This window comes from Mandrillus leucophaeus, unplaced genomic scaffold (genome assembly GCF_000951045.1).
Source record: "Mandrillus leucophaeus isolate KB7577 unplaced genomic scaffold, Mleu.le_1.0 Scaffold392, whole genome shotgun sequence".
Classification (NCBI taxonomy): Eukaryota; Metazoa; Chordata; class Mammalia; order Primates; family Cercopithecidae; genus Mandrillus; species Mandrillus leucophaeus.
Window position 1 is genome coordinate 2,001,636 of NW_012104165.1, and position 13,612 is coordinate 2,015,247.

General features: G+C 42.6%; 1 protein-coding gene across 2 annotated transcripts in view; it reads right to left on the minus strand.

The window, feature by feature from the left end:
• Positions 1–2,987: 2,987 nt before the first annotated feature.
• TRIM27 (tripartite motif containing 27) overlaps positions 2,988–13,612 on the minus strand; it is a 29,945-nt gene continuing 19,320 nt past the window's right edge. The window contains exons 4-9 of one of the 2 annotated variants that reach the window (XM_011991274.1): positions 11,714–11,736; positions 8,984–9,099; positions 8,819–8,851; positions 7,270–7,296; positions 4,541–4,652; positions 3,827–4,260 (exon numbers count right to left, since the gene is read on the minus strand). In XM_011991274.1, coding sequence (XP_011846664.1) covers positions 4,242–4,260; positions 4,541–4,652; positions 7,270–7,296; positions 8,819–8,851; positions 8,984–9,099; positions 11,714–11,736 — 330 coding nt within the window. In that variant the 3' untranslated portion in view covers positions 3,827–4,241. Of the gene's footprint in view, positions 4,653–7,269; positions 7,297–8,818; positions 8,852–8,983; positions 9,100–11,713; positions 11,737–13,612 lie in introns of both variants that reach the window. The other variant, XM_011991273.1, reaches the window with a different exon arrangement.

Sequence of the window (13,612 nt, forward strand, 5' to 3'; positions counted from 1 at the left end):
TACAGAAAAAATAAAAAATCACCAAGTCTCATCAAAAGCATCTATGCTAATATTTTGGCATATTTCTTCCCAGTTTTTAAAGAAATATGTAGGTTGAAATCTTTCTAATCTAAATTAGTATTTCTCACTTTTTTCTATTATATTCTTTTTGAGCATCAAAACCCTAAACTGGGTTTGGCAATCACATCCCATAAAAATCCAAGTTCTTCACATCCTCTGAACGAAGAATCTGGTAGAGACGTGTGTATCTGTAAAGGTTACCTTCAAATGTCCTGCTTACATTTCAAACTTCAAATGCAAAATTAATTCAACAGATAAGCCAGATCTAAGAAATCTATCTTCCACAGGGAAAAAGGAAATGTAATGGGGCAATACTGTCAAATGGAAGTACTGTTTGGCCTGGCATGGTGGCCCATGCCTGTAATCCCAACGCTTTGGGAGGTTGAGGAGGGAGAATCCCTTGAGCCCAGGAGTTCAAGGCTGCAGTGAGTGATGATCTTGCCACTGCACTCCAGCCTTGGTGACAAAGACAGACCCTTTCTCTAACGCTCGTTTGGTTGGACTTATTATTATTCTCAGAGACTTCATATAGGAGGAATTTCTGGGTTCAACAAAGTACAGGATTTAGTAAGGTGCTTACATCATTAAGTCAAAATTTATTGCAGGACGGAGCTAGTGGGCAAGTCTCTTAGTCTCAAGAAAAAGGGCACTAAGAAACACAGCCCAGGCATTTAGGCTTCCTCTTACATTACTGTGGTCTGCAATGAGGTCTCCTGGTGCACAGGTTTCACTTCTCCCCAGACTGTCTTTAGTTGTACTCTACTTTTTTTCACGTTATTTTCCCCCTCTCCTAATTAACTAACTTTTCAAAGGATAGAAGCCATGTTCTCCTGTATTCTCTTCAGGAGCAAGTTCAGCTGGGGCACCCAACACTGGCTGAATTGTCTGTTTGAATAAAATAATGTCTTTCATTTGTGAAGAAACAACTCAACCACCACTGGTATGCTAAGAACCTTTTTCGATTTTGCTGGAAGGAGATACGTGATTTCCATCTATAATCTTTGGTCTGGATCTCCGATAACTAAAGGCATTAACAAATGGCTCTCGTTTACCATCTGATAGCTATTTGCTTTTAATTTCATAGTGCCTTTAAGTGTTAGGCAGTTACATGCATTCTCTCATCTTCTCACTTAATTGTACATGGTGAAGGGTGGGGGCCATGCTCAGTTTCCCTTTATTCTTTGAACCTATGCTCTTGAGGAAGATGGTCTTCTTTGCATGTTGGCCTTTATCAGAAAAAACAACAGCACCTGAAGACACACAGGCATGTGCACGTGCGTGCATGCACAAACATACCTCCTGGAACAGCAAAAGAATTAAGGAAGGAGAAGTTATTGAAACCCTAATGTATAATTAAGAATTGCAGATGTTCTGAGGAAAGAGGGGAGACAAAAGAATCACAGTGGGGCCCCATATCTGCCTTTAGTGACTCAGTTTAGTGACTCAGTGCTTGAACTCAAAAGCTGCTTACCTTTCTGCATATGAGTAAACTTAGAATCACAAGTTTATTTAATTCCATTCAAAATGGCAGGCTTTTAAAACTAAAAATTTAAATAAGAAACTATAAACACACCACCCACAAGAACTAGAAGATAACCAATAACACATGTCAACCTATGCCCTATCCTCTATCCCATCCTCTCTCACACTCCATAGGTGACCATTCTATTTTTGTTCATGTTATAAAGGGTATATAAGGTATACAGTCTTCTGAGACTTTTTTCACTAGGCATTGTTGGTAAAATTCTTCACCCTCCTAGATACATCCCCATTCAAATCGCAAGAAATTTTCTTGAATCCAACAAGATTGTTTATCTCTGGTCCAGCTGATGCTGTCAATAAAAGTGCAGTAAGATGCCACTCCTAAAGCACTAGGTCTACTGGGAATAAAGTAGACCCAGCGTGGGATTCTCTAAGTAGCTTGGAGACAGCTCTATCACTTGGGGCAGCAAGAACCAAAAGTCCACGTTTCCCTGGACTGGTACAAGGTATCCTCTTTGTGAGCCCTTATTCTTGCTCCCTGCCCCAACTGACTAAGTTAAGTGAAAGTGGAAGATGACTTTGAATAGGGTTCTTCACCCCATTTGCCAGTTGCAGATCCTTGAGTTTAGAGTAGACACTGTTATAACGCAGACATCCCAGGTCAATGAACTGGTACTCCAAGGCTTCCAGTCTCTGCTCTGCCCCTTCTATGCAGGAAACCATAATCGATAACATTGTGGGGCAGGATTTAATGTATGTGATCATGTGTTCCATCCCAGTTTGAATCCTGGCTCTGCTGCTTCCTAGCTGTATACCCTGGGTAAGTCATTTACCCCCTCTGCTGCAGTTTATCTGTAAAGGCAATAGTACATACTTGATAAAGTTATCATGAGCATTAAGTAAGTTATTGTACATAAAGCTCTTCATATGATGTTCCAAGCACTGCTCTATGTTTGTTAGTAGTATGTACCTGTGTGTGTGTGTGTGTGTATATATATATAACTGCATACATTTAGATCTCAGAATATTCAGCAAAAGCTAACCTAGCCTCATGGAAGCTACTTTCTATAGCTCCCTTAAAACCTGATGAGTAAATGAAGAATTAGGACATGATATCACCAACTCATGAACCTCAGCCATGGAACCCCAATGCCTGGCACAATACTGCAAAAAGGACTTGAGAAAATACTTTCCTAGTAAAATTACAGGGTTAATCAATATAAGAACTGTAGGCTATGAATGTCCAACACTACTTTCTTAGCACCTCTAGAAAGTAGTGATATCATACGGAGAAAGTAGTTTTATTTTCCAGTTTGAAGTAAACTATTGGCCAGAGTGGGATTTTGGGACCCATATGGGAAAGCAACACCATTAACCATTTCCTCCCCACACCCATTCCAACATCTGAACCCAATCCTACCAACACCCAGAAAGCAACAACAATGTAAACATCCATATTCACTTTATTTTTAAACAGAGGGGCATGTACCCAAAAAGAAGCAGGACTGAGAACCATCATGGGGGCTTGCTTGAAGTGATCTGCCCCGGCCTTCTGACTTCAGAGTGTCTCATGATCCAATGGCCATGGGGGTGGAGCTGCCCCTTGACAGTATGCACTTAAGAATGGTCAATTCCCCTATCCCCCAAAGGAAATGGAGAAAAGGAGCCAAGAAGTCAATGAATCCCTGGAATACTGTCCCAGAATCCTTCCAGGGATGGTATACCACTGACCACCAGTCCACAAATGTGACTGGTAAGGGATCTAGTAACAGAGGATGGAGTTGGGCAGAATATTATCCTGGATGATATGCGCCCAGTACTAGAATACACCTTTCATTAGAATGAAGGGAGCAGACAAAACCCTCAGAAAAGATACAAAGGCAGAGACATTGATTAGAACATTATCTCATAACAGAGGTGAGGGCCATTACCCACCATTATTGTAAAATAACTGTAACTAACCAAAACACATACAGGCCTCTTTAATGGAGTTAATAAAACTATGGCAGATTGGGAATCAGGGGCAGAGGTACTGTTCCCAGACGGAAAAACTGGGATAACGGAGCCATGCTGACAGGGCCTTGTTCCAGTCTAGGTTGTTAGAAAGGAGCCCTAACCCAGAAATGACAGCAAACAGCCATAATCATTATGTCGGGCTGAACCAGAGGAAGCCAGGCTGAGCCAAGAAGGTGGAAGTATCTGGAATGGCTCTCCAAATCCAAAGATTATCCATACTCTTTATCCCTCCAGCAATGTGTAAAACCAGAAAGTGTGAAACACTGGAGGTGGACATCTGGTTTTTATTTCTAGGATATCTTGATACATCTCATTACATTTCACAATCTGCACGGGAAGGAAAAGGATGGTAGAGAACATGGACATCCTGTCTCCCACTGCAAGGGCGTGGAACATGGTAAGGATACCCAGCTGTGACAGGACGTGGCAAGGCAACAAGATGCCTTGTGCCTGGCATAGGATTACAGCCAACAGCCCTTTTGGCCTGAATCCACCTCCTCAAGGGGAGGTCTCCATGGAATGACCATGATTCCCAACATGGCCAGAAAACCCATCTATCCCACTCATGGGGCAGATGATCAGAGGAGCTGCGCTTTTCCCTCCCGAGTAACTCAGACTGAAGTAGGGCCGGACAGGCCCACAAAAGGTAGCATGAGAGAAAGTGAAAGTGTGACACCTCTCTGTCACGTTGTAGAAGGAGACCTCGCCAGCATCATAGTCCAAGAAAATCCCCACCCGCTGAAGCGGGGTCCGCAGGGGGAGGGCAGTCATTGGGGAGGTAAGAGCCCAATATTCTTTCCCATACCACAAAGACACTGCCCAGAATCCATTCTGGGGGGCTGAGGTTACTCCACCTTTTCTGCACACTGAGTCTTCACAGACACCTATGGTCCACTTGGCTTTATCTCCCACCTCTACCTCCCAATAATGTCTCCCAGCGATGAAGCATGGAGAGCCCAAGACACAGGGAAACAGATTGAACCGCTCGGGGTTGTCAGGCAGGTCCTGTTGGAGGTAACTGTACCGCACTTGCCGCAGATTGTCAGAGAGGATCAGGCTGGGGTAGGCCGTGTCTGGGTCCAGAGTCACGTCCACTGCAGAGACACAAAGAAGAGAGTCAGCCACGGGCCAGGAGAGCCTATTCTAGAACACTCAGTGCCTTTCTACTACCTCCCCAAGAATGAGAGGTTCCCACTAGAGGTTGCACGTATTTTATTTAAAATATATTCTAAACTTCACATTTCAAAAATTACTGCTTGGATTAGCTGGTTACCAGAATACACTGAAAATACTGAATTTTAGCCCCATATCTTTTCTTTCACATCTGAAGCCACAATATCCATTATGAACCGATTTTAAGAGATAGGGTTCTGTTGCCCAGGCTGGAGCGCAGTGGTGTGGTCATAGTTCATTGTAACCCCAAATCTCCTGGGCTCAGGTGATTCTCCCGCCTAAGACTCCCAAGTAGCTGGGACTATAGGTGTGCACTACCACCCTAATTTTAAAAAATTTTTTGCAGAGACGAGGTCTTACTGTTGCCCAGGATGGTCTTGAACTCTTGGCCTCAAGCAATCCTCCCACCTCAACTTCCCAAAGCAATGGGGATTTCAGGCATGAGCCACTGTGCCTGGCAGATACACTGAATTGAGGTTTTCTTACATGCTCATCATCCCTTATTCTGAAAACTTCAGGGGCCCAAAGTTTCACAGAATCCAGAATATTACAGGTTTTAGACAGGTAGGGTCTGGCGCAGCATTCTATAATGAAATATTAATAGATCTGCTATGAGATCCATGAATGTTTACATAATGAAGGATAGACTCTAAACAGCGCCACATAAATTCAGGTTTTGATACTGTAATTTCCTACAAAATAATGAAAAAGGTTGTGGCTTTCAGAGATTGGGGATTTTAGAACTGTGGGTAAAGGACTGGGAACCTGTATCAGTATGCTTACCTTTTAAATCACTCTTTTACAATTATTTTTTACTGTATTTTTTGAGATGAGGTCTCACTCTGTCACCCAGACTAGTACAGTAGCATAATCATGGCTCACTGCAGACTTCATCTTCCGGGCTCAAGCAGTCTTCCCATTTCAGCCTCCCAAAGTGTTAGGACTATAGGTGTGAGTCACTACACCCAGCCCAAATCACTCTTTTATCCATTCTATAAGATCTTTACTCTGCACATCAAAGCTCTATTCATCTTCTTCTAATGTCCACTGCAAGACACACATCCTTCAAGTTTTTCTTAATCTGCCCAGGCCATTACACTCTTCCTGTTCTGAAATCTGAAACTATGTATGATCCATGTCATCTCCTCTGGCATTTAGTATTACAGCATCTTGCTATCATCAAGTGTTTTCCTGCTTCAAAAACACTGATAATGGGCTGGGTGTGTGACTCATGCCTGTTAATCTCAGCACTTTGGGAAGCTAAGGCAAGAGGATCGCTTGCATACAGGAGTTTGAGACTAGCCTGGGCAACATAGTGAGACCCTGTCTCTACAAAACATAAAAGTAAAAATTTAGGCAAGCATGGTGGTGTGTGCCTGTAATTCCAGCTACTCAGGAGGCTGAGGCAGGAGGATCACTTGAGCCCAGGAGTTCGAGCCTGTAGCAAGCTATGACCACGCCACTACACACCAGCCTGGGCAACAGAGAACCTGCCTCTAAAATGAATAATAAAAAATTTTAAAAAGTAAAATACTCAAAAAATAAATTAATTTAAAAAACAGTGATATGTATTCTCTCATTTGCTCTTCACATCTTGTTCAGGAGGAAGATTCCCGAACATTACCTCTTAGAAATTTAAGCCCACAAATTTTGACTCCCACAAAAGACAGGCAACTGGTAGAGATAACCAAGAACCCCAGAACCCTTGGTTCCCGGTTCAACAATCTGTCTACAACACGTGCCTACCTCCTTCTTGTGTCATGGGTGTATCTCCAACCAGACAATGTAAACCCCATGAGTAGGATGATTTATGCCCTTCTGTTCCTCTAAAATACCCTGTACAATGTTAGGCAGTATAGGATACAAGCGAAGTACTCAGTTAATACTTGTTGAAATAAATATGGATCAGAGCCAGCGCACACCCAGGACTGCAGATCCACTGTATGTAGAGTCCTTCTCTTCATTTAGAGGACACTTCATAACAGAAGGTGACTGTGACTGCGGGATGAATACACCTTAGATTTGAGGACTTCTGCAATGTTAAATTTACCCAGGCTCTGCAGTAGGGTGAAAGTGGTTGTGAAGGGGAAGGGGAGTTTCAAACTTTGCCCTGAGGCACAGCGATGGGATGACACAAGACTCCTAGACTTCCTCTAACACTCAAGAGTAATAGTGGAGCTCAATCAGTCTTGCTCGTCACAAACCATGGTTTGACCCTGAAGCTGGGCAGGCACAGCAGTGTACTAGTGTACCAGCTCTGTTCTACTTTTGGGGAACTGCGGTTTCCACCCTATAATCCTTCTTTAACACCTGAGATTGATTTTACCCTATGGCTTCAACTCTGAGGCATTTCAGGAGGCAAAGATACTGTTAACACATAGAAACAACTGTGGATTTTTGTGGTTGTTGTGTATCATCTTTATACATGTAACCTAAAGAATCCAAATCTAAGCAATCTCCAAATCATTCATAATAGTAGTTAGGTTCACAAAGATTGTTACTCCTTAACCTAATGTGGTTTTGTCTCTCATCACCTACCTGAGTATAACTGAGCCTCTCTTAATTCTGAAAGAACAAAAGAGAAAAGTTATAGAAGTCATGAGGGTTTCCAGGAAATACATAACTGAGGGGGCTTTGGTTAGTCATCATAAAGCAGTGGTCTCCATTAGAAACCCCAGAACCTCTGCTGTCAGTCATGCACTAATTTTTTCATATGATATATGGCTCTATCATCCAACCAAAAGCTTTAAGGGGAGAGGGATTGGGAATCTTAAGTAGAGGGATAACCACATGCCTGAGACTGGTAGAATATGGGATCAAACTGAGCCAAGATCAAGAATTCCACCTTCTAGTGAGTCAGCTGGCTCTGCAGAGGGAAACGCAGTTCCAACCCCACGTCATACGTAACTTTTGAGTTTCATAAGTCATCTGGGTACGACAGCTGAATGGCTCAAATGGCACTCACTGACACTCTGGGGTAAACATGACCATTCATTTATAAGGCACTTTAGAGTTGAAACAGAATTTTTCACACATTATCCCACTAAGCCTTTTAAGTGGCAAGAAAAGAAGAGCCAGATCAAAGTCGTGCCTGAACTAACCACTTCTGGTTATTACCCACTGTATTAAGTGGAGTTTCTCCCCATTTGCAGAGGACATGTATCTGCTAACTCTATGTTGCTAGATGACCCAAAAAGTATATATCTGAGTAGATGCAATGCAAATAAGAACTCAGCATATATAAAATAGAAAAAAATCAAAGATTATGGGTGTTTGTAATTTCTAATAATTAAGAGAAGGGTTTACCTACATATAAGGATTTCAGAATCCACCAGACTGCCCAGGAATTTAAGTATTCCTGGGTGGAATAATATATGGCCAACTCTTTACTGAATGTGGCTTGTGAGCAGGAAAATTTAAATTTGGAAAAGCTTCTCCAAATGCCTAGAACACTTTATTTAATAAATGTAAATATAGGACTTACTGTGTCAGGTTCTATTCTAGAAGTGTTAGAAATGATAACCTTAATTCTTATACCTTAGGAGGTAAGAACTATTACTGTTCTGTTACAGATAAGGAAATTACTTGTTGAATCCTTACTAAGTGGTAGAGCCAGGCCCAGAACCCAAGCGGCCTGACTCCTGACTGCCCGCTTCTAACCATGTCCCTGGCAGTGCTGCCTGTCAGCGCTGCTTAATTACCTCCTGCCCGAGCTGGCACCTGTGCCCACAAGCAGTAGGAACTCAGTAATTACAATGATAAACACTAGCTCAAGTGAAATGTATCCAAGGTAGTTTTTGTTCATACTCTTTCCGAAATAATCAAATTAATTCTGGATTGATTAATTTTTGGATTGCTTATTTTTCTCCTCCATCAATGCAGATTGAGAATTGACTAAATACAGTTAACAGACTTCAAATTAGAGCAAGAGGCTGTTAGTTGAGAAAATTAGTTAAGACCAAGGGAAGATGTAAAATATAAGGGAAGGCTGGCCAATGGGTATCACCCCATGTTTCCCACTTTCAGTGCAGATGTTCTTTTTTCCAAGCAACTTTACATCAAAAGCCCAGTAGGTAGATAAATTTACCTTGGATTTTCTCCATATCTGACTGCATTTTTTCTAAGAAAAGAAAACAAGAAAATATTCAGTTTGCATCCCACTATCTGGCTGGAAAATATATCCTTTCATCAGGCAATATGCAGATATTGAGTATAAATCCATTTCCCCTCATGACACCACTCCTCACATTACCTGTGAACTGCTTTAGACTCTCCGTCAAGAATAGACATTTTTGGGCAAAAATGTGGATTTTCTCTTGTAAATCTGGAGGCGTGATCCAAGGTTCAGGAATCCTGATTCTTTCAGCCCTAAATTTAAAAAACATGAGTAAATTTTTTTTTTTGAGATGGAGTTTCGCTCTTGTTCCCCAGGTTGGAGTGCAATGGCGCCATCTCGGCTCACCGCAACCTCTGCCTCCCAGGTTCAAGTGATTCTCCTGCCTCAGCCTCCCAAGTAGCTGGGATTACAGGCAAGCGCCACCACACTCAGCTAATTTTGTATTTTTAGTAGAGACAGGGTTTCTCCATATTGGTCAGGCTGGTCTCAAACTTCCGACAGGTGATCCTCCCACCTGGGCCTCCCAAAATGCTGGGATTACAGGCATGAGCCACCGTGCCGGGCACGAGTAAATTCTTTTTCCCAATTCCGTGACCTTCCAGGAACTAGGACAGGGGCTAAGCTAAACTGTCTAGCACAGATGGACAGTCTTTAAACCACTACAGCTTTTCCCATCTTCTCTTCCCAAGCTATGATCCTCTAGACCAAAACAGGATAGATATTGTACTCATTCTCACATCCCCCAAAGCACCCAGCTCATGGCTTTTCAAATGTTAAGTACTCAAAAAGATTCACTGAATTACATATGAGGCTGACTTTGCCAGAAAGCACTAGATTCCATGACAGTCCTTGATATTTATGGTGGGCAATTAACCCGAATTCTCAGGTTCCCAAATATGGAGAGAATGACATGTTCAGACAGAAAGGCACTGTGAGGGACAATACCCAACTCCCTAGCCCTGCAAGGATGTCTATAGCAAAGACTGCCAGTTGCCTATCCAATAGCCCTTCTGCCATCTTCTGCCTTTTATGACTCACAGCTGCCCAGTCCCTCATAGCTAGATGTGACCCTGTGACTGAGTTCTGGTCTATGAGAGATAAAATGTATCTCATGATGTTTTGAGAAGTCTACTTAAAAAAGTAACATGACTGGGAACAGTGGCTCACGCCTGCAATCCCAACAGTTTGGGAGGCTGTGGTGGGAGAACTGCTTTGAGGCTAGGAGTTCAAGACCAGCCTGGGCAACATGGTGAGACCCTGTGTCTACAAAAAAAAAAAAAAAAAAAAAAAAAAAAAAGTAATGTGATGTGACTTATCTCCTTCTTCTTGGTTGGCATTCTACCAGTTATCATGGACTATATGAGGACCATACCTTAGGGATGGTAGAACAGTGAATGGGAAGAAACTTGAGTCTGAGGATCACTGGAGTTACCATACTAGCCACAGACTACCTACCTGAACATTTCTTTTCTTTTCTTTTTTTTTTTTTTTGAGATGGAATCAGGCTCTGTCACCCAGGCTAGAGTGCAATAGCATGATCTCAGCTCACTGCAACCTCTGCCACCCGAGTTTGAGCAATTCTCCTGCCTCAACCTCCCAAGTAGCTGGGATTACAGGCATGCATCACCACACCTAGCTAATTTTTGTGTTTTTAGTAGAAACAGGGTTTCACCATGTTGGTCCGGCTAGTCTTGAACTCCTGACCTCAGGTGATCGACCTGCCTCGGCCTCCCAAAGTGCTGGGATTACAGGTATTAGCCACCGTACCCAACCTGCACATTTCTTTTATAGATAAGACAAAATTTTATTATGTTTAACCCTTAAACCAATAACATTTTGGGTTTCCTATCTTATATAGCCAAATTCAATCCTTAATGTCACAAACTGCTAGGGTCTGAGGGAGCTAACTCCGTATGTTAGGTCAGAGCTAGACTGGCATCATAAAGTAGCAGGTAACAGTATTATATGCTTGGGTCATCTGGCTGGGACTAGTATGAACTCCACCTTATCTTCATCCTAGGGTCCCTCAGGAACCTCAATTCCATCAACATGATTCTATCAACACAGGCCTCCCAGCCAAACTGCCCCATCTATAAGGACCTCCCCAGTCTCCTTAAATGCTCCCACAGTCAAGCTGCATTTTGCTTTACAAGGTTTTCACCATTCGGGGTCTTAATTACCTTCACAGTACAGCTTCCTCAAAGTCAGTTTCCACCCCTGAAGGCATTCTTGCACCAAACATTAGCTAGCTTCCCAAGGCCCATCCCACTTGCCAGGTCATCCATCCTGCAAATACAGCTTTGCCCTGGCTTACTACCCCTCCAAGCTCTCCCTCTTTGGTCGTGTTTCAGCTGCCAGGGAGTTTTCCTCCCTTTTTTTTTTTTTTTTTTTTTGATGGAACAAAGAAATAGCAAGAGTAAGAATAAGAGCCAGAATCCAGGTGGCTCATCAGTAATTATGTAAATCCAGGTCAGCCACACCTTTCTTAGGCTTTATTTCCCCCATTATAGAAAAAAAAATGAGATAATGAAGGATTATGAGATAAGGAAAGGATTCTGAAATGTATAGGAAGCAACAGAAATAAACTACCCTTATGCTCAGCCCAGGTCTCTGTAAGGCCACACCTTCTCCTCTCATACCTCTAATCCACCAGCAGCCTCCCACGTGAACCCCCTACTTCCTGAATTTTACTGAGTAGAGCTGTGGTTCATCTAATTCTTGGTATACTAGTGACTCTCTTCAGGGATATGTGTCAATTTGATAAGATGTCCATCCTCAGGCTCAGGGCTCCTTGCAGGATTTACAAATGTGAAGGAGACAGTCTTCTCATATTTGATTTAATACTAGGGAAACAGAAAACTATACCTGCTCAATGTGTCCCCAATGTCCTGCAAGAGAAAGGGAAAAAAAAAAAAAACCATGAGAAGTCATTGATAACTTCAGTTTTCTTTCACAGATGTTTGTTGAAAAACCAACTACAGACTGGCTCTCATGGGAGAAATCAAGGAGAAAGGATCACTTGAACATAACTCAGTTTTGAGGAGCTAAAAAGCAGGCAGAGGAAAATGGGATGCATACTATTTGCTATACCAGCACTTCCCATATCCGCCTTCAGTACCCACCATCCACTGGTCAAGGACCTCAGGATTTCAAATTTACTAATTCAAGTATCCTACGATTGGACCTCAACTTGCCTACCTGTCCAGATCTTTTTCTTTTTATTATGAAATAATTTCAAATACACAGAAAAGCTGTTAGTACAAAGAACTTCAGTATACTTTTTTTTTTTGAGACGGAGTCTCACTCTGTGTAGCCGAGGCTGGAGTATAATGGCGCGATCTTGGCTCACTGCAACCTCTGCCACCTGGATTCGAGCAATTCTCCTGCCTCAGCCTCCTGAGTAGCTGGGACTACAGGTGCCTGCCACCACGCCCGGCTAATTTTTGTGTTTTTAGTACAGACAGCGTTTCGCCATGTTGGCCAGGATGGTCTCGAACTCCTGACCTCAGGTGATCTACCCGCCTCCACCTCTCAAAGTGCTGGGATTACAGCTGTGAGCCACTGGCAGCCTCTCCCTTCTTTCATACACAAAAAGTAGCATACTCTCGTCCGGCGCGGTGGCTCATGTCTGCAATCCCAGCACTGTGAGAGGTCAAGGCGGGCGAATCACATGAGGTCGGGAGTTCGAGACCAGCCTGACCAACATGGTGAAATTCCGTCTCTACTAAAAATGCAAAATTAGCCTGGTGTGGTGGTGCGTGCCTGTAATCCCAGCTACTCGGGAGGCTGAGGCAGGAGAACTGCTTGAACCCAGGAGGCGGAGGTTGCGGTGAGTCAAGATCGCGCCATTGTACTACAGCCGGGGCAACAATAGTGAAACTCCATCTCAGGAGAGAAAAAAAAAAAAAGTAGCATACTCTCTATTTTATATTTTTATTTTCCACAAAGCAATACATACTGGAAACCACTCCGTATCAGTTCATAGGTATCATTCTTTTCCTTTTTTTTTTTTTTAACTTGGATAGTGTTCCAGAGTGTATATGTGCACAATTAACTAAAACAAACTTGTAGGTTTCGAAGTTAGACTACTTCCAATATTTTACAAGTACAAATATGTTACAGCAAGTAATCTTGTGCATATGTATTTTCAAATATATTTTCATGCTTAATTATATCTTCAAAGTAAATTCTTAGATTTTTAAAATTTTTTATTGATTCATAAGAGACATATTTTGGGGGTACATGTGATAATTTAACACATTCATAATTTGTAAAGAAATCATTGTATTGGGATATCCATGACATCGTAAGTATTTGTCTTTTCTTTGCTCAAGAAGCACTGCAATTACTCTCCTCTAGTCACTTTGGAATATAAAATAGGCCAGGCGTGGTGGCTCACGCCTGTAATCCCAGCACTTTGGGAGGCCCAGGCAGGCAGATCACCTGAGGTCGGGAGTTTGAGACCAGCCTGAACAACATGGAGAAATCCCATCTCTACTAAAAATACAAAATTAGCTGGGCACGGTGGCGCATGCCTGTAATCCCAGCTACTCGGGAGGCAGGAGAATCGCTTGAACCCAGGAGGCGGAGGTTGTGGCGAGCCGAGATCATGCCATTGCAATCCAGCCTGGGCAATAAGAGCGAAACTGCGTCTCAAAAAAAACAAAACCAAAAACAAAAACTATATATATATATATATGCAAATAGTTGATAGCACAAGAAAAGATTCTCAACATCACTCACCACATCAGGAAAGTGCAAATG